The 21,864-nt window shown below is 44.9% G+C and overlaps 1 protein-coding gene across 3 annotated transcripts in view; it reads left to right on the forward strand.

Moving 5' to 3' along the window:
- The window catches only part of dlgap1b (discs, large (Drosophila) homolog-associated protein 1b), a 138,800-nt gene extending 122,067 nt beyond the window's left edge, over positions 1-16,733 (forward strand). For 2 of the 3 annotated variants that reach the window (XM_036521490.1, XM_036521491.1), the window contains exons 8-13: positions 4,063-4,430; positions 4,883-4,965; positions 11,581-12,008; positions 14,682-14,773; positions 14,869-15,021; positions 15,757-16,733. In XM_036521490.1, the coding sequence (XP_036377383.1) occupies positions 4,063-4,430; positions 4,883-4,965; positions 11,581-12,008; positions 14,682-14,773; positions 14,869-15,021; positions 15,757-15,972 (1,340 nt within the window). In that variant the 3' untranslated portion in view covers positions 15,973-16,733. The other variant, XM_036521492.1, reaches the window with a different exon arrangement.
- The last annotated feature ends 5,131 nt before the right edge of the window (positions 16,734-21,864 follow it).

Raw genomic sequence — 21,864 nt, forward strand, 5'->3', positions numbered from 1 at the left:
AAGCTCTGCTATTCACACACCCCTGTCGGCATGGAGTTTTTGAAGCATTTGTCAAAGCAGGCAAGAATTGGGTGAGGGCCAAAAGAAAGCTGCCAGTCACAAACACTTGGACCGTGGTATTAACAATACATGGAGCCAGCTCTTTCCCCCAGGGGAAAAGTTCAACTAAATTCACACTTTTTATCCTTTCAAAACTCTGAGTTTTGTGGCTGTTAGTTTCCTTCAGGAAAGTTAATCACCTTAACAATACATATTTAAAACATAATATTGGTCAAGTCTTCTTCTCTAATTTGCTTTCTGTTTTTTTTTTTGGTTGTTTGTTAAATTATTTTATTAGTCTGACCAAAATATCTGAATGCAGTAAAAAAAAGAAGAAAAAGAAAAAGTAGGAGTTTTGGAGGGAAGGGGGACGGGAGAAAATGGTGTCTGCAACGACGTCAGTGCTGTTTGAGCCTGTGATCCGCTTCCTCCCGCTTAATGGGGGCTGGGATTCCAGTGGCACATTCCTGCTCCTCCGCTCTTCCGGGAGCAGGCAAACAGCACGTCCCTGCGGCGGTCTGGAAAGCGGGAGGTCCAGGCGCAGCGCTATCATCATGTCACGGGCACTAAACATCAAGTTGTTTTTCTGGGTTTGGAAAATTGGCAGCGGAGTTATTAGAGTTTATTTCAGTATGATTTCCTAGTTTTTTCTCTTGTTGCTCCAAATATAGTGTTGAACAATGAACGTTATTAACTGAGACGCTTCTTTTTTTGCTGAGTCTGATTTGGAGTTTGTTTTGCTATGACTGTACTGTTAGGCAGATGGTATTTTACTGTGTGTCTGGCTTCTTAGACTCCAGTGCGCCCTGTATGTGGGCCTCCACTGTGTCTCGTGGAAACACATTGTGTGGATAAAACATTATGCCTCCTTTGACATTACGGATGAAACAGGCCTTGGACGGGAGTCAAGCGACATATTTGAGTAGTCCTGTGTTTGTACAGACCTGTCATGAACCGGAGGTGTGAGCCAAGCCATATCCTGACGCTCCACAGCCCAGCGCCGACACGTTTCAGACTGAAGGGCAGGCCTATCATCGGCACGAAGGCAGCAGTCCATGAAGTCATCATATGAGTTAAATGTTTTTTTTGTTTTTTCTTCCTGTGCTGCGTCAACAACAGCCTTGCATGCATCACCCCAGCTCCCCCCCCCCACCCCCCTGCCAGCTGGTGTATTGGTTTAACCCGTTTTAGCATTCCCAGGAAGCACGACAAAGAAAAGCACTTTTCACCTCCTCGGGCCAGGCTGGTGGTGAGGGAAGGAAGACGTCGTCGGGGGTTTCGCGCATCGTATTCGCTCTGGGAGCGCCGTGCAATGCACCAGTGATCCAGCACAATGCAGCAACTTGTGAGCCGACTCCGGGCTAAGCCCCTGCCATTGAACGCTGACATGAGAACCTTCCTCTGCGTAGCAGGGGCTTCCTGTGAGGTGGACAGGAATGGCATCCCCTCCCAGATTTGTGACAGAGCGCAGGGCACTGAGGAACAGGCAAACGCAGCTCACATACACATTTCCATTGCACCAACCCCCCCAGCCCCAACAACCCCCTCCTCCTCCATTGTGGAGGTTAGCCATTTGTGTCAATCCCTGCTCAGTGCCATCTGAAAAGCACGTCCATTGTCAGATATTTATGAGCTGCTCTCTGACTGGGTCATGAATTCAGTTCCACCCTGGTTTTCATTCTGTCCAGCTGTTGTTCAGTTTGAATGTATTTTAAAAGAAACTTGTTGGCCCCTAGCAAAAAAAAAAACAAAACAGCAATAGCACACTGCAATTGTGCTCTTCAAAATATGAATCACATGCTCTTTGTCAAAATAACCTCTCTATCTTATGCAAATATTGTCACGATGAAAATTAAGCGCTGGCTTTTATTTGCATGTTGTATGTTGAAGTGATTTATTTTTTTCCGTTTTCGTTTTTTGCTTGATACTTCATGATAGAGCTTATCTTACCGCTGTGATTTCTGGACAGAGGTTAGATGTGCAGCGGGCTGTTTACAGAATCACAATAAGAACCGAGTGTCACACATGTCATATGACAGGCAGAGCGACATTAGCACACTGACAGAAGTCAAGTCAACAGAGTACAGCACCCTGCTACAGTAGGTCCTGTTGTTTGTTTTTCTATGGTTCACCTGTTTTGGTAGAGTCTCCTGTTAGTTTAGGTTACCTGTCAGAGCAATAACAGAGCTTACATAAACGACCTTGCTTTTTTGTGGTGAGTTAGAAACTCACGCCTCCAGAAATGGGAAGTTTGCTTTGCTGGGAGCCTCAGTGCGGTTTTCGGATGTTTGGTACTTTGGATTAAAGGGATTCAGTGAATTCACTGTCCTAGTTACCGGATTCATGAGGTGACCTACTTTTTTGATGTTAGGAAGGAAATCAAAAGCTGCGACTTGTTTTCTTTGCCCTTGACTCTGTGTGTGTGTGTGGGTGCACGTGTGTGTGTTCTTCCTCTGCGACTCGTACAGTAGACACGCCTCAGGAAGGCGAGGGATTGGCTAACCCATGCACTATGTAATCTGAAACAGGAACAGGAGCAAGGCATGGGGGTAGAGAGAGAGAGAGAGAGAGAGAGAGAGAGAGAGAGAGAAGGAGAGAGAGGGAGAAAGGAAGAAAAGAAGGGAGAGAGGAGACTGGCTTTTCTCTGACAGTCCCTGCAGTGCTGCCATACACCAGACCTGTGCTGGCCTGTCCCTGCAGCTGCGTATCTGCTCCACGGACCAGGAAATGAGGGAGCAGAGTGCAGAGCTCGACACTGTTTAGTCTGCATGTGGCAGCTGCATTGTTATGAAACAGAGTCAGAGCACACGCTCACTCCTGCACACACATGCATGCTCTCTCACGCTCACAGATGGGATTTTAAACCTAAATACTGTATTTCCAAAGGAATGTATGTAGAATAAATACAAACTATGACACTGCTATCACTAAAGGATGATGTACATTAAAAAGGGAAAAAAGGACAAGAAACAAACAATTCAGTCTTTTATCAGGAACACTGTTGTGATAAAATGTATACCCACTACCCCTCAGAATGTGGCAGGCTATATATCTGGTCACTAGGCAAGCAGCCTCCCTCTGTCTCTCTCACTAAAAAAGCTTTAATGTAACTGCTATTGAGAACGTCTTCAAAAAATGACAGATATACTCACATAATGTGTGATGATCAATGTTTATGAAATGTTGTTTTGGTAAATGGCTTATAATGTAGTTTTTTTTTTGAGTTACGTGTCATACATGTCAAGTTTTTTAATCACTATCACCTTCTCAGTGTCATTGTTTCAGTAATTTCCCAGTCTGTTCTTGCTGCTGTTTTCAGTATGCATGGCGATACATAAGAAATTTGCAAGATTGCAGTCATGTTTGTCCTGTGTTTTAATGCCGAAAAGTAACAGTTTATTTTTTGCCAGGAATGGTAAACAAGCTAATTAAATGGTGTGGTCTAAGCTTGGCAGGATGAACCGTATGTAATGTTTTTCAATGGTCTGTCTCATTTCAATTTGGCTCCGTCGCCCAGATCGTGATTACACAGTTCAATATCTCCGCACAGGGCTAAATATAGTCCCGTTGGGCCGCGATGATTATATACGATCTCTGCGGAGGAATAGCTGGCATGCTGGGCGTGAGATTGTCACATCAGTGCAGAGCCCTGTCTCATTAGAGCGGGGACATTGACCGGGCTCAAACACTATCCTCTGGAGTCATGGTGCTTTCACACCTTGCGCTGTATGGTTTTTAGACAGAAATAATGTATTGTCTGGGTAACAGCAAGCCTTAAGGTGGGTCCCTCATTTCCGCATGTGTCACCACTCTGAAGTAGGGGACATACATTTAGGGGACGGAGAGTCTCCGTGCTACACAACGCCAGAGTGTCTCCTTGCGTTGCACTCTATACTTTGTGGTACATACTCTCTGGTTAGTCATAGGGAGACTTTTGACATCAGTGTTCAGATGGGTCATTACGTTTTGGTGCACTCGCGTTACTGTGACTCACAGGCCATTTTCTTTTTGTGCACCCCACAGTGTCATCATGCATCACCACCTACAAGAAGACCCCGCCCCCGGTGCCGCCCCGCACCACTACCAAACCCTTCATCTCCATCACGGCCCAGAGCAGCACCGAGTCGGCCCAGGATGCCTACATGGACGGCCAGGGCCCGCGGAGCGACATGACCAGCCAGTCGGGCCTCAGCAATTCCACGGAGAGCATCGACTCCATGAAGGCGCTGACAGCGGCCATCGAGGCGGCCAACGCCCAGGTGCATGGGCCGGCCAGCCAGCACGTCAGCAACAGCACCATCACCATCACCGCCACCACCGCCGCCATCGCGCAAATCGCCGAGGAGAACAAGAGGGACGCGCTCAGGAAGTGTCTGTCCATCGGTATTCAGGTGAGAGGGCTGCCCAGACTGACACTCATAGCAGACATAGACGAGCGTTTGACTTCCCATACCTTCTCAAGGTATCCTTGGGTGCTCACCGGGGTGATAAGCCTGTTCATTACAAATAGCAAAATGCAGTGGGGTGGCAGTGTAGCACAGTGGTAAGGAGCAGGGCTAATAACCAAAAGTTTGCCTGTTTGATTCCCTGCTGGGGCACTGCTGTTGTACCCTTGGCCAAAGTACTTAACCCAGCATTGCCTCAGTAAATATCTAGGTCTATAAATGAGTAACATGTAAGAAAATTGTTACATATGTAAGTCACTCCACCAGACACGGTAGATTGCTTTTGAAGACATCTTTCAATAATATTTTGTATTGTCCCTCTTTTATTTTCCCACCTGGTTTGCTGTATGATGTAATGGGACAGGAAATGACCAGTCCTCCCTTCGTCCCCCCCGCAGGTTGATGGGCCAGAGGACACCCTGGGGATGGAGGAGCACTCCAAGTTCCAGTCCGTGGGGATTCAGGTGGAGGAGGAGAGGTGGTAAGTGCTAGGCTCGGTTTTCGGAAACGGGCGGTCCTGCCACACAGACCAGCTCCTCTCGTCTGCTGGAAAGCTGAACACAAAAAAAAAAGAAAAGACTCATTTATAAACATAAGCTGCTGTAAGGATGCGCCTCACTGCCCTGCATCTCGCTGCGGCTAATTTAGAGGATGCTGCTTCCCAGAGAAAGGCGGATAGTATGCGGAGTCCTTGGAGGTGGTGGGAAATTGACGAAAGAAGCAAATGACACTCTTGAGTGCTGATGAATATGTTGGCATATTAAATCATTGTACAGTGACTCATTTTCCTTCGTCTATTCATCATCCAGTCAGTAATCGACTGCCAGTGATTTATTTTGACACCACGTGGCATTTGAAATGTGGGTAGCAGCAGCTTGTGGATTGTGTAATGGGTAGAGGAGGTCTGCACGCAGGCTTGATATGTGCTGAGAGGTGGGCAGAGATAGGAGGGAGGGAGAGGAGAGAGTGAGGCAGACAGAGAGAGATGGAGTGAGGGAGAGAGCAAAAGAGAGAGAGGGAACACCCGTCTGTGTAATGGAGGGGGGGGGGGGGTGACCAGCAAGTTCAGGCCGGTGCTGCAGCTGACCCCAGTGCAGCGGAGGGATTGGAGCCGTAGTCTCTGGACCAAGCAAAGGGGCGCTGTGACAGCTGTCTAAGGAGACCATCTGTTCCCCGCGTCACTGTCACGTTGCCTCATACCGCACTGGGTCAATGCGCTGATGAAGCCAGTGGGTGTGAGTGGACTTTTTTTTTTTTGTTTAAATCACCACTCACAGTGCAATCCCCCACCCCATCCCTCTCTGCATGTTGCTTTGACAATGAGACACAATCACAGACAAGCCCCCCCCCCAAGAACTGTGTCACTCCAACGTCCTAATCCTAACACACCAATCAGACAGAGCAGGCAATTGACCTAGAAAAGGGAATATTAGCTTCCTGTTGGGGAGGGGCAGGACACCTTTATCCCTGTTCACAAGGGTGTGTAATGAGTAGTCTTGCACTGTAAGAGACAGTGAGTCTTTTCCTTGTATGAATCAGTGAATGAATCTCGTTATTTACCTCTCCGGAAGTTTTCTTTATATTCGTAATGTTGTTGCTCACAACCATATAATAATTTATGCATTTCTTGTTACTCCTGTTTACATTTTGAAGTAGGAAAAAGGTTTATGGTGGTAGTTTTAAGTCAAGGGTACCAAGGATTGTTCCCTGATTAAACAATGGTCATAAACCCAGGGAAAGTGCTTTTTAGCCATGCCAAGAAGTCAAATGTACAGCATGTCCAACTGACGTTGAATTTGCAAACACACGTTTTCCAAAGAAGACCATTTTTTATGACCCAATCACACACACATGCGCACTCACACACACACACACACGCGCGCGCACGTGTATGTGTTGGATAATGATAAAAAAGTGAAGAATGGGGGAGAATTGATAAGATTTCACAGAACAGCCAGAGGTGTCCTTTAATGCCCTAGCAGAAACCGAGGCAGAAACTGACGGCACCTCTCCACTGCTGGGATAAATATTAACACAGCCATGTGTAGCTGAAGACGCTCCTGTTCCAGTGCTAATGCCTAACAAGCGGGTTGCTCATTAACAGTGAGGCTGTGATCCCGCGATGGTGAGCGCTCAGCCACACATCCACCTCTCTCCCTGCTCCCCCGCAGTGAGGAGAGCTGGCTCATCCCTGGGGACAGGGCCTTCTGGGCCTGTGTGATTCACACGGTGACGGTGTGCTTGCATGCTGTGTCTGTGTGTGTGTGTGTGTGTGTGTGTGTGTGTGTGTGTGTGTATGTGTGTGTTTGTCTGAGTGCACGGGGGGTAGCGGGCCAGGTTCTTAGAGGTCGCAGCCAGCGCTCACTGGCGTGAGATTCCCAGACGGTGAGAACGCTGCTCTCCCATGGTGCTGCTGACTGTAAATCTGAGCGAAACTCGACACCGGGGGAGCGGAGCGGATCTGCCGGGCGCGCTGGACCCTGCGCTGGGAGGCAGCGGTGCGGGGGAGGCGTACGCATCACAGCCTTGTTTTCAGAACGGGCACGGGGGGGGGGAGTGGAGCTGTGTCATAAAGCTGCAAATGGCCCTCTTTCCCAGGGCCTGGGTGCTGCTTTAATGTTGTGCAGATCTGCAGCATAAATTTAAAAAAGCACAAGCTGTCACAGCACGCCGGAATCACAGCCAAGCACTTCCATGGAAAATTGGCCACGATGATCACGCAGTGATAAGTCCTACTGTCCTACATATTCCACAATACTGAGCTGCAGATGTGGGATGACGTCTGCTAAAACAGCTTAACAATTTAATTTACGCCAAGGAATTGAAACCTGTGGTTCATTATTTTCTTGTTTGTGTTGTGTTTTTGGGTCAGTTATGTCTGGTTCCTCCCCTGGGATTTGGATAGGCATGGTGGTCAAGCAGGCAATGCTTAGCAAATGCTTGTTGGGACTGGAAATGGGGAGGAGGGTGAGGGTATTAGGCTACTTGTCAATGAGATTAATCAATCAAGTCTGATTGATTGAGGCGTTCTTTTGTTTAAATTGAAAAGTACAAAACAATTATCTACATGACCTACATACACAGAGTTCAAACACATGTACTATGTGGAATACTTTCACATTACACCTTGGTAATATATGCCTGTGTTTGCCCCAAAAAACACAACACTTATGGACCTGTTTATCCTAATGTATCATGACCCATCAATGGTGGTTGCTGTTGTTCAAAGCCAGGGCTGTTTGCCATGCAATATCACAAACTGGCCAGGCCTGATGTCACTCCCATACCAACTCCATAGCAATGCATGGCCACACGCTCATCAACCAATCAAAGACCAGAAGGGCAAGACTTTTTGAACTGGTGGGCTGTTGCATTGTGACAACCCCTTCAATGTATTTACTTTTCACCATCATTTCCTCTGGGGTGACATTTTAAGGGCTGAAAAGCAGGCTTCTGAACCCACTATTACAATTACAATATTGTCATTTTACGTGACACAGCACAGCAACATACACAGGTTACCGTTTTTACATTTTATCCATTTATACAGCTGGGTATTTACAGAGGCAAGTATGGGTTAAGTACCTTGCCCTAGGATACACCAGGAGTGCCCTGGTGGGGAATCGAACCAGCAACCTTTTGGTCACAAACCCTGCTCCTCACCACTATGCTGAATTTGCAGGATTTGTGGGAAAACACAACAACAACCGCTGGTGGCTCCTCTGTCCTCTGCCTGTCGATCGCTGCTTTCGAACTGGTCACAGCATTAGCAAATACAGAAACAATAAAGTCAACTCCAAAGTGCACGTCGCGGCATTGGCAAGCACTCTCGCTGATTGTTTGCAACCACCTGCCAATGCCAGGGGGTATCCTAGTAACCCAGTTGTTTACAACTGCGCAATGACCGAATGCATCTTTTTTGTGTAAACTCCTGATATATGGCAAACTGCATCACGGCACCACGGCACCACGACACACCGAAGAGTCGCTTTGCTTCTATCTCACCTCTGCCGGGTCACACCGTGTTGGTGTGGCGCTCATACGCGCGCTGTTGTAAGCATCATAAAATTGGGTCATTTGGCTCAATTTGAAGGTGCCTTTACTGTATGTATGCATAACAGTCGCAAATAGGATTGTGAAGATGAAAGACCAAAAGCTTCAAATTAGATTAATTACACAAATTCTGTACAATTTCAGCCACGGGAGCCCAGTGTTCTTGGAGATTGTGAGGGGAAGTCATGACATTGAATCTTGAGTTAAAGAAAAAAAAAAAAAACATTGTAAACAGATCCCATTTCATCCACCACTTTGATGCACCAGACTGTTCAAAGTCAATGGAAAACAACAAAGGAAATTGCATTCTCTAATATCTCTCCCGTAATGAACACGTAGCTTTCTGCAAAGCTGAAGACAAGGCTAGTTGTGTGATGTAGCATGCAAATTTAGGTTGTGGTGGGTGGAGCCATTGTGCTTGGGGGTAGGTGGGTTTAGGTTTAAGGTTGCTAAGACGTCCAGCTGATGCTGGTATCGCCAAAACAGAGAATGTGTTTTAGTCCTGGAATTCCTCACCTACAGAGTCATGCAGAAGGGAGCTGCCTGGCTGTAGAGGTCTTAGTTACTGAATCAGAGGTCATTGTCCTGGGCATACAAGGCTGAGTTATAGCTTCTGTGTTACAGAGGGTGGTGACACACTTACATACGGACTCCATAAACTCACATCCATAGTCTCTTTTACTCTTTGCTAATTAGGCTTTCGTTCTGGTTTTGGGGATTTTTCATTGAAAAAAATCTTTTATATCAGATATTGCTGTCCTAGTGCATTAGTGTCTCACAGGTGAACAGGGCCTTCAGGTGGTGCTCTAGCCGACTATGGAAACGAGGACCTATCTTGTGCAAACACAGCAGCATTTCCCGGTGGAGGTCAAGCTGACGCTTTTTGAATTCGCGTCAGAAATGCAGAAGGAAGACAGAGAGGCCACCCTCTCTGTGTCATCCTTCCTTTAAGCCAGGACTGCTGTGTTTCACTTCCAGCTTGCCTACAACGGTGCCTGCAGATGCAGTGATTGCAGTCAGAGGCTGCTGAGATCCCCCGTCTGACGGACTCCGTCTGAGTCTGTTCCCAGGAACACATGGAGAGAGCCTCCTGTTTGTCTGTGCCGTGAACTGCCTTGGCTTTCCCCCTGTGCAGCCAGGAAGTTGTTTGGAGGCCGATAAAAAGCAGGCCGAGATGATTAAGTCCTGGCCGCTCCGGCAGCCACCTGTTTTTGTCGGGTTACTGTTTAACTGCGCGCTCAGACTGCCGGGTCCTGTGGGAGTGAGACCTGCGAGTTCTCCGTGCGGGTGGCGGGGAAATAAAAGGGAGCACAAGCGACTGGGCAGCGAACAAGTGGAGTAGGACGCGTATTATTGTTTTGCGCGTACCGGTAGAGCCAGTCCTTGCGGTTTGCTCTGGCGGCACTCCTTTCGAGGAGCAGGTGCGAGTGCAGCTTCGGGCTGCCCAGGGATTGTGAGGTGCCCTCCAAGGAAAACAGTTTGACCCACATCCCTGCCAAAGTTTTGTCTTTCTCTCCATCTAGCTCTCCCTCTCTCTCTCCCTCCCCCTCTCTCTCTCTCTCTCTCTCTCTCACTCTTTCTCCCTCTCTTGCTCTCTCTACCTTTCTCTCTCTCTTGTCGGCAGCTCTCTCTCTCTCTCTCCCTCTCTCTCTCTCTCCAGCTCTCTCTCTTGGCTCTCTGCTCATCACTGGCACATTGTTGAGAGGAACTGGCCAAGCCTGTCATGGAACCTGAACAGGCTTTCATGCTTGCCATCAGGACTCTCTGAGGCAGGATGTTCTTTTGATAAGCACGTGCTCTGTGCACACCCAATACATTACCTCATACGCTTTTTTCTTTGTCTTACATACTCACACAACAAAGCCTGAGGCGATATTTATCACAAAACTACAAAGAGACTTTTCAAAGGTATTGACTAGAACGATTTTTCTTTTTTTGTTTTATCCTAGCCAGTAACACCAATGACTCAGTTACCCCAATGGCCAACTTCCAAGTTGTTGTGCAGATGTCAGTATCAACACAATCAGGGAAAAAATTGGGAGTTAGAATATAACTGTTATAATGGGTATTTCACTGTTCCATGATTCAAAGGTAAGATAAGCCAACAGTGGAAAAAACACAAGACAGCAATGAATAAAGACACCAAGCAGGACAAAGACCAGGGCTGGAACTGTAGATCCACCTTCTGAGAGCTGCTTGTAACAAGAAACAGTCAAGAAGTGTTTGATCTTCACTGTTTTTTTATGTGTCGCACCCATGTGTGTAGCTTTCAGGTCAATAGAGTGCTCTCATATTTCAGTGAATATCTTTAGAACTAACTCCTTTGTAGATTTTGCTTGACTGAATAAATTATGCATTGCTTTTCTTTTATTTGCCTTATTGGCAATTTGTTTTAGCTTCATTCATGTCCTTAAATTCACATTCACACATTTGTAATTCATGCTAGAAGGTCAAGAATGGGACAGCCCCCTCATACCTAGGATTGGTCTTCAGACCCTCTTTTCCACCAAGATCACTGTGCTCTGCAACCATGGGGCAGCTGACTGTCCCATCTCAATAAGGTTTCTCCTCTCAGACACGATGGCTGTCTGTACTGGTCCCTCAGTGTTGGATTGAACTCCCCACAGGGGTCAGGGCGGCGGAATCACTGGCCATCTTCCGATGCAGACCAAATACCCACATCTTCAAACTGCATCTCCATTCCACCACACTCCCTGCCCCCTAACACCTGTTACCTCTAATACTGTTCATTTTATATGTAGTATTGTAATGCATTTTGGATTCTGTGATCTAGTGACTGTGATGTATGGTGGTGTGCTTGCCTTCCATTGCCTAGTCAGATTGTACCGGTTATCTTGTGGTGAGGCTTAAATAGCGTTATGCTCACACTCACTTGTCTGGGAGTGTTGTTAGCCTGGTTTGACACTGTTGCTCATTTAACTTGGATGAATGCACTTATCTTCTGGTGTTCTGGAAGCTGCTCTGGATAATAGTGTGCCTTAAATGATTGTAATATAATGTAATGTTTTCTCTGGCGTTTCAGCCATCGCAGGTTCACCCGCTCCAACAGCGTGACCACGGCTGTCCAGGCGGACCTGGACACCCTGGAGGTGTCCGACGTGCCGGTGGACTCCCCAGAAACGGACCATCCGACATCGGGCTCCATCTCGCGCCAGTACTCCCGGGACGCCTGCACCTCCACCGTCAGCATCCAGGGCTCCGGCAACCACTACCACGCCTGTGCCGCGGACGACGACTACAGCGATGTGGGCTTCGACCCCTCCATCCTGCCGCCGCCTGACCCCTGGATCGACAGCGTGACGGAGGACCCCATGGAGGTGGTGCAGAGGTCCGTGTGCCAGCGGGACGGCCGATGGTTCCTCAAGCTCCTGCAGGCCGAGACGGACCGCATGGAGGGTTGGTGCCACCAGATGGAGCAGGATGAGATGGAGAATGATTTGCCGGATGAAAGTGAGTGCCACACAAGCCCCCCCCCCCCCCCCCCATCCAATCCCAAACCACACAAACCAATGAAATCTTGCTTACATTATGTTGTTGTAGATTTATTTATGTGATGATCAAATTGTGATCTTATAACTGTTCTTCAAAGAAATGAACATACCATGCAGACTGAAGACCCAAATCCCTCTTTAGACTGCATCTCAGTTAAACCTCAATCCTTGCCCCCTAACACCTGCTACTTGTATGACTTGCTGTTTATTTTATGTGTAACATCACAATGTATTTTGGATTCTGTGATCTAGTGACTGTGATATATGGTGGTATACTTGCCTTCCCATGTGTAGACAGTTGCACAATTGAACTTGTGGTAGGGCTTGAATACTGTTAAGCTGCATTTTAACTGAATGTGACGCAAAATTTACAAGCAACGCAAATGTATGAAAGGTCAATGGCAGGAGGCGAATGGGTGGAGTTAATCGCGGTGAAACTGCGAGTGACGCAAAATGGGTGAAATGAGCATTTGCAACAGTTAGCTTGAGTTAAAAATGTTCATTTTTCAGGCAAGCAATCAAACCTGTGCGAGGAAAGCAAAGCGAAATTTCGCTTTGCATTCAGTTAAAACACAGCTTTATGCCCACATTCACTGGTCTGGGAGTGTTGTTAGCCTGGTCTGACTCTGTTGCTCATTCAACTTATGTTTTTTTGTGCTGGAAGTCGCTCTGGATAAGAATATCTGCTAAATGACTACAATGTAATGTAATGTTATGAATGTCAACTGTATCCATCAGAAGATATTCACAGCATTAATTGACTGCAATGTAGCGCTCCCTCTTTCCACACTGTAACTCACAAGTAACATGTGCAAAAATATATGCAGACATGGGACTCTCTCAGGGACGTGCCACAAAGTTTGGCTGTTCAGCTATCTACACTCTGCAATTCAGCAGACATACCAAGCATTTTTATCAATGGGGAGTTGGTCAAGTGAGGCCCACATCTGTCCTCTCAGTGTACAACAGTCTTCAGAGAGAAGTGAATGCAGTTTTTCATTGTGAATCTCTTCCTCATGACCCCTTTAAACCGGCTGCTGTCAGTTTAGCACAGCTAATGCACTATCCGCTTCAGTTTCTTTTTCCTTGTCCCTTAGTTTCCAGCCAAAATTGTGCTTCTTTTGTTTGCTTTTTGGCACTATGCGCAATTCTACTTGGCTGCACGAAATCAGTTTTATTTATTTATTTTTTCTTTTTCTTTTTTCCTTTCTAAATTTTTTTCTTTTCAAGTGTTCCTCCACTTCACTTTTTATGTTACAATGAAATAAAATCTCGGGAATAATATCTGAGTGATGATCAGTCTCTGTCAGCAGCTGACAATAACTTGTGCTTGCTTTAAATATTAATAAATGCATAGTTATCATTAGGTACAGGTTTGGGATCACTTGATTTCAACTTTTTTTGTATTTTATAGAGATTTTCAAAGAGCCACCTTCACTCCTAAGCTTGTAGTTGCTACGGACTTCTGCAGGATGAAGCTGTCAGATGTATTGGCTTCTTTTATGTCAGGCAGAATGTAGAAACATGCTTTGATATCAGTGCTGGAAGAACTCTTCTGTTGGGACCTGCTCAATGGAATTCCACGTGTCCCTGAGCATTCAGCCCATTAGTGAAACCTGATACTTTTGGCCAGTGGTCATGTTACACCAGAGCGCCCCTTTGCACTGTCACACCTCTTCTCCATTAGGGGAGCCATGCTGAGCAAAGACATGCTGGAAACTAACCAGGCTCGGCCCACAAGGCTTGGCCGGCTTTCCATTTGAATACGAAAGACGTTTGCTATTTAGTGGGAGAGACGGTATATTTTTATAGCATTCTCTTGCTTTAGAGCAGCAAGATTCATAACAAGACCGCTACTCATACTTTGTGCGACAAAGTTTAAGTGGAACCATCACACCACATAGTTATCACAGCTGCATTGCTGGATAGGACAATAATTAATGTTTCATGAAACAAGTATGCAGCAGGGTGATTTGCAAATGTGTGCAGTATTTTGATAGCTTAACTGATAGTGTAGACTCCTTAATGTGTTACCTCTACTAGCTCTTCCTCCTGCTAGTTAAACTGACCCAACATCAGTATGCAGTTCCCTCGCCTATGCCACATTGACTCAGTCAGTTCTCCAGCGTGAGAGAAAAATTCAACGCAAATGGAAAATATCCATGGTCACAAATTTCCTAGGGATAGGCTGTTTCAACAAGTGACCCTGGCACTAGGTCTGCAGTGGGAAAGGGAGTGTCAGCCTCCCTGTGGTGTCCCAAATAATGGCCTCTTCAGCTCATAGGGCCTCGAAAGCAGCCCTCGTGTGTTTTTGTGACAGATAAAGCATTTTTTAATTGTTTGGGCTCCCATCCCCCTTCTGTTTTATGCTAGAATCTTCTTAGTGATTCCACAGATTTTTGTAAGTGTGATGTCTTTCATAGACATTTTATAATGTGCAAAGTGAGGTTAAGGAAATGAGACTATAACTGTACTACTGTTTAATTTTATATACTGCAAATCTTCAGTAGTAGTGAGCACAAAGTGATTTGTGCATCTAATGTGTGTGTGTGTGTGTGCGTGTGTGTGTGTGTGTGTGTGTGTGTGTGTGTGTATGTGCGCGTGTATGTGCGCTTTGTGTGCTGTCTTGCAGTCCTGGGGAAGATCCGCAGTGCGGTGGGGAGTGCCCAGCTGCTGATGTCTCAGAAGTTCCAGCAGTTCCGGGAGCTGTGTGAGGAGAACCTGGTATGTGTCTCCCTCCGCTCACAGCTCAGTCCAGAAAACTGGAAACTTGCATCGCTCCATGTCCTGATAGCCTCTCCCTGTGGCTCTGTTCCCAGAACCCCAACGCCCACCCCAGGCCCATCTCTCAGGACTTGGCTGGGTTCTGGGACATGCTGCAGCTGTCCATTGAGAACATCAGCCTCAAGTTTGACGAGCTCCACCAACTCAAGGCCAACAACTGGAGACCCCTGGAGCTCCCGGAGAGGAAGGTAAAACAGAGGGGCCCTAAGACCAGACCCCACATTCACCAGGAGCCTGTACAGTTAGCTGAATAACGCTTTGGTCTGATGCTTGGAGAACAGGATATTGAAAGCATGAGCAGTACTTTTTGCAGCATTCATAATGTAAAGATGCATGTTGGAAACTGAGCATGACAGGCAGAATAAAGATCGTATGTTTTTTAATAGGCTTTACTGATAAATAGTAGAGGCCACCACTTGCCTGATTTCTGAGCTTATAAGTGTTTGCCATGACACTAAACATGGTTTGGACTTGCTTTTGTGTGTTGTATGCTCCTTATTTGTTATTTCATTATCATTAATTATCTGTGCTTCAGTTCAGTTTCATTGGAATCATTTTTATGTTTATTTTATACATGAGTTGCTGTACCCAGAGCTGCTATTGTATGTCATGGCTTCCAAACCGCATAGCTAAAGGCAAAAACTGAATGTTTTAATTTATTTGTTTCTTTATTTTGCTCTTGATTTTCTGACATGCTTTTTCCATTGTATTTTTGTTTTTTTTTGTTGACAGTGAGCTGGTTTTAAGAAGTCATTCCATCTGGCACGCACCATGGGGCCTGGCCTCGCTGCCCGCTCCTTAGCCCACGAGCTCGGCCTGCCGTTGTCTTTAGCGCTGTAACCTTGCTGGTGTGCAGGTGCTGTCTGCAGCTCCCGCAACCCGGCCTCCGGGTGGCTAACTGACTGTTTGTCCTCCCTGTTCAGGAGAGAAGGATGCCTCCCCCTGTGCCAAAGAAACCCCCGAAAGGTCACCCCCCCTTGGCCCGAGATAGGTCCCTGGAGAGCACGGAGAGGCAGCGCCTGGAGGCGCGGAAGCGCCTGATGGCCGCCAAGCGGGCGGCATCGGTGCGGCAGAACTCAGCCACCGAGAGCGCAGACAGCATCGAGATCTATATCCCAGAGGCACAGACCAGGCTATGAGCTCTAGAGTCCCCCCTGTGACACGCTCCCAGTGTACACATACACACAAACACACACACGCACATACAACAAACAGACACACACATACACATGCACATGCACACACACAATGCACACACACAAACACTCCTACGGAAGGGTAAGGGCAGGGCGTTTGTAATATAATCAGCCCTTTGTTATCATCTATCAGAGGGTGTGGAGGATTACCACTAAGTCGATTATCTTTCTATTACCTTTTATTTTTCTGTCTGCCCCTCTGATCAGAATGGGTTTTGATCCGGTTTCTGTCCTCACCTGTGATGTAGCTTCTCATTCGACTCCCTGAAGGTATAATTGTGACCCCTACTTTGCACTTTTTTTTCCCATTCCACCAACATGGGCTCAGCCTCACTGCTAATGTACCATAGCCATCATGCACACTGTAAAACATTTATACTGATTAATGGGCCTTTGTGTTTAAACTCTCAATGGAGAAGAACCCTGGCATCCCCCCCCACCCCCCCGGCCCTCGTGTGTCCGGGTGAGGCCGGTAACGGGAGACACGGGGGAACCATGCCGTCCCCCTCTGCGTGAATGTTGCCGTGGGGTCCAGATGTTTCCCCCTGGGGAGACCGAGCAGGTAGACAGCCACTACCTGTCCGAGCTGCTGTCGGTACGCTGATTCACTCCTGCGTACCTGAGCTCTAACTGCCATTGTCCCTGCTGAGGCTCTATGGAGGAGAGAAGCTTTCACACGCCACTGACTGCAGTATCCACCAACACACCTGTGTTCATTACCTTGTGAGAGCTTCTCACTTCCATTTTATTTTTTTGTTTTTTTTTTTTTTAGTTAGTTCTTGTAACAACAAAACTGGGGGGCTGGGGGGGACAGTTGTACAAGAACAGAATTCATTATTTTGAAGCAATCTTCCTTAAAATGAAGAACAAGCATTGAAGAAAAAACAAACTCAATACTAATAACAGTTCACTGTAACACTTAGATAAAGGGTTCCATTTAAACGATCAATGGCTCACATTTAGGACAATACCTTCACTGCTCTGTGGCTTTTTATGTTTGTTTGTCATTGCATATACTTGTTATTGTGAATGTTTGCAACTGCAACTTCTAGAGACAATGTATAAACACTCGTGTTGCCATTGGTTGGACTTTTAGAGAGACATTCAGAAGTGGATACAATAGGTGATATTCTTCCTACTTGTTTTGTAAAATGGGAGTTGGGGGGTGTAAGTGGATTTGTATGTTCATCGACTCTTTAATAAGAGTTATCAAAAAAAACATTGATGAAATGCAAATGGTTTCTTCTTTTTTTTCCTCCAAATGAAGTCTTTCCAGTAGCAAGTGCAGTGGCTTAATTCTACTAGCAAAATCAGTGTTTGAGCCTTCTTGGTTGGGTCACCTAAGCCGACGTCCCAGGTAGGCCAGGGCTGTATTCTACAGGCAAGACACCACAAAATCTGATTGCATAGGGGCTGATGGGAATTGAAGTCCTGAGCTTGAATGCAGTGGACTTCACCTCCCCTCACCTTCTCTGTAGAACATTTTGTGATGCCCATTGAACGCAGTCCAGGGGTGGGTGCAATAGGCAAAATTCTGTGGATCCTTTCACAGAGACAATGATGTTAAAGTCCATAACTAGCTCTGCAAACTATAAGGGCTAGTGTGGTGGACTTCACATTCACTAAAGAGTTCACCTTCTGTAGGAACAGTGGCTACATGTCACTTCACATACGCCTGTTGAACTCACCCAAGGTGCTCTGAGAAGACCATGTGACTCGTCCTGTCCTATCCGTGACATGGTGGGCTGGCTCAGTAGGCACTCTCAGGTAGAGACAGGGACACAGTCAGCGCAGCAAAATCAGGGTCTCCCAGAAACCAGGAGTGATTATTAGTCTGTATTTCTGTGTGTGTGTGTGTGTGTGTGAGAGTGTGTGTGAGTGTTTGTGGACGGTGGGTGGATGGGGGGTGGGGGGTCAGTGTGTACGTGTGTGTGGGTGTGTGTGTGCGTGCGTGGTGTGTACATGCGTGTGCGTTTTCGAGTGGGTCTGTATGTGTGATTTTAAGTGCATGTCTCTAAGTGCTTCCTAATTTTCAAGGTCGATGTTGACCTACCTTCTTTGAATATTATGAAGTAGCCTCATGGACATAATGTAACATAGACGAGCAGTCCCACATCATTATTTTAAAATGAGTGATTTATGTGTGTACAAAAAGGAAGTTTGAAAAAGGTGTTCCTTAAAGCATGCAGACACGAGTTCATTAATATAGATGTAGATTTAAATTCTATTATTTTTTTATTTATTTATGATTGTTTTTTACTGTTTGGATTCTGTTTATTGTTATATTGTGCTATTCTTATGTTAAAAAATATAATAACAAATATATCATATTGCATATATGCATAAGCATATATATCACAATGTATGTAGTTGGTCTCAACATGAGTTTTTTAAGCGTTCCTCAATACGTATGGACATTCTCCTCTAGATGTGGAATGCACTGCTAAAAATTAACTGTAATACATGCGAACAGTGGAGTTATCAGTTTGCCCTGAAAAATAAGGCTTCACTGTCCCTCAAGTCAATGGGAAGAGATTCTAAATCAAATATTCTACTCAAGCGATATCCTCGGAGAAGTATGGAGCTGTTCGTCACGACATATCGTTGACATTTCCGGGACATCTTTCTTACATTTCCGTAACATTTCCTTCAGAAATCTGCACACACAGTGGCTGAATTTGAGTGGGGCACCTAGCATAATTTGGTGTATTGGGATTCCTATGATGGCTTACATAAATGGATTGAGATGGGGAACAATACTCAAGATTAGTGAATCTGCATATCCCTGCTCCAGAGCATGGCCATATTCTGTAGTAGACATCTCTGAAGCATTACGGGAAACATGTAACAACTCTCAGAATGCAAAGAGGCAACAAAAAAATGTACATGAGAGTAAAAGTATGCCATGGTTAACTGTAATTATCACTGTAATACAGATCTTGGCAGTTTGCTTGAGATACACAAATGATGGGTCACACTCTCAGTGGTTCGCTCCATAGAAGTTATTTCTTGGTAGAATTTGAGAGTTTAATAGTTGTTTCTTTTTTCACATTTTGATATTCATATCCAGCATCCATAGTAGCTTCAGATGTATGTTTATTTTACTGTATGTAAACCAAATTCCGCTGTTTTTATTAATCTGCACTGAAAAAAGCTATCTCATCTCAAGCCAGGATTTATCTCCAGTACCATAAGGCCATCAGTTTCTTTTTCCATTTTTCAATAAGCAGCCTTAATTTATGATGTGATATTTGAGCACAAAGTAGTCTCAGGGTATGGGGTGTGAAACACAAGATGTATTGGGGAAAAAAAGGATTTTTAGGAAGCATAACCACAATTCGAATTCAGTTACCAATAGCAAGGCACATTTCATTCAGTAGCTAATAGCAAGGTGTGGTCCAATGAGAGAAAAGAAACAGCTTAGGACATTGAATACTCTTTTGTGACACTCTTTTGTGTTTTTTTTTTTTTTTTTCAGAATACAACCTTCCTGATTCTTTTCCTCAAGCTTAACTTTTTAAATTTTTTATTTCTTATTAAGAAAGAATACCACAGATATATAAAAATTGTTGGTTGCTTGTGTGAACAGAATCATTAACAAATTCACTTGCCTAGGAAATTGGCTAGCTTCAAAGTACGTTTTATTATTTATTTAATTTTTTATTTTGTGGCATCTAAGCTATAGATACATTTGACCAATTTTGTATTTTGTGAAACAGAGCGAGACACAAACATATTATTTGCCACCTGACAAAGTGATTATGTGAATCACATGATAACTGCAAAAAAACTGTTCTTAACAAAAAGTGTTTCACATAAGCCAAGCCAAACGTATTATTTTGTGGTAGAATATTTTCTTTTCAAAATGTAAAAGTCTACTGTATCTTATGATTTACAGTTTTTTTTTTTATTTTTATATACAATGTTCTTAAATCCAAAGGATATTGTAAGGGTTGCAAAAGTTTATTGCCCATTTCCATGGTAGAACAGGACCGTTCTCAAATGAATTCAAGTATATTGTATATTTACATTTTAATGCTTTAATGCATGTTCTTTTTCTAATTACTTGTCACATGAGTTAGTTACAGATGTAGGTGGACGTATTAGTTTGCCCTGATATTTCAGTTGGTTTCACAAAGCTGAAAAATATGGATACAGTAAATTGCCAAAACAAGGATCGTGCGACAATCCAGGAGGTTTTCAGAGAAGACTAGAGATAGTTTGTGTATACGCAGATAATAAAATCACTAAAATGAATATTTGTAAATAGATGAATGTTTCCCAATGTAAAAAAGTAATAAAAATAACATTAAACAAATACACATTTTGTATTATTGTTATTACGCTGTTAATGCCATTGCATGTGTACGAGCCTCAATCCGCATTAAAGACTTTCTTTAATGCCATTATGACGTTGTAAATGAGTTTCATTCAGTGTATGCTGCTTGTGTTCGAATTGACCTCACCTGCAAAAGGGGGGGGGGGGGGGGGGGGGGGGTCATTTCATTTCGGCTACATTGTTCCCAGTGGATGTGCCTCCCTTTGCTTTGCATTTCTCCACAGAAAAGTGGTGCGGGGTTGTTCAGGATTTGCTCGTCCATCAGTGCACACCCCATCAGACTCATGGTATTGACACCCCGCAGGGACTCGTGTGCTCATCATATTCTTGCACTGATTATTTCCTGGGGTCAGCCCGCATACAAAAGTTCCTCTGATTATTTTGGGATTGTAATTGCCCCCTGTGAGTGGTCTGCCCCAGGCACTTCCACCCCTGCATGGAGTGGGGCAGACAAAGGTGAATTGAAGCCTCCAATACTCAGGATCTCCTGATAAACATAACTTTTCATGTGTTTCAACATTTCATATAACAGTAAAACAGACAGCCCTGCCTTTTTCAAGCCCACACAATGGGCTTGAATGGGTTCAAAATACATTTTTGCGTGTGCATCAAGTGTGGTTTAGAACAAGGCCAAACAAATGGGATATTTATATATATATTTTGCCTCTGCCCAGTTGCGATGGCTGCACTCCCTCCACTTGCAACCACATCTAGAGTGGATGATTACAAATAACCAGATGGATATGGGCTTAAGGCTGCATTGCATCTCTGTAAATAGGTACATCTGTCTCAAGTGGCTGCAAAGCCTGATAGAAATACCAGAGCTGCTTTCCCATAGGATGTATCCTGAGTTTTCCCGTCTTAAAACCAACTGCATTGTTCCCATTAGGCTTACTCACTGACAACTATTTAAGTGTTGGGGTGGAAGACCTGTGTTGGCCCAGGGCTAATTAATGCAGGATTATGCTAAACACAACTCTCGTAAACATGCATTGCAATACAGGAATGCTTCTGGATGACTTGTTTTCCTGTTGTAACATGCCCCACTGATGAATGTGCATTTGTCTCATGCCTTTTAAGTTCAAACATTATTATGTCTTAGAATGATAAAATGCATTTCCCACAATGCCAGGTGTCCTTGTCACTGCTTTACAAACTAACCTCAGTAACAGGGCAGGTAACTGTGGAACTGTTGTGTAACAGATCACTGGACTTTAGCAGGTACTCAAACATAAATGGAAAACTGGATTCAGGTTGATTAATTTTATATTAAGGAATCTCCACTTTTTTCTATGTCCTTTATGTCATTCACAGACCTGTATTTTTGTCTTCAGTTTTCTTCATACTTTTATGCTATTTATGGTTTTGAAATATCATGTTTTCTATAGTAGGGCCATGTGAATATATTTTTTAGTAATAATGACAGAGTTTAAGATGTGCCAACATGGGCTGAATAGCCTTTTCGTGTTTCGTATCAAAAGGATTGCATGTCCTCG

The sequence above is a fragment of the Megalops cyprinoides genome, chromosome 2 (assembly GCF_013368585.1).
Source record: "Megalops cyprinoides isolate fMegCyp1 chromosome 2, fMegCyp1.pri, whole genome shotgun sequence".
NCBI lineage: Eukaryota > Metazoa > Chordata > Actinopteri > Elopiformes > Megalopidae > Megalops > Megalops cyprinoides.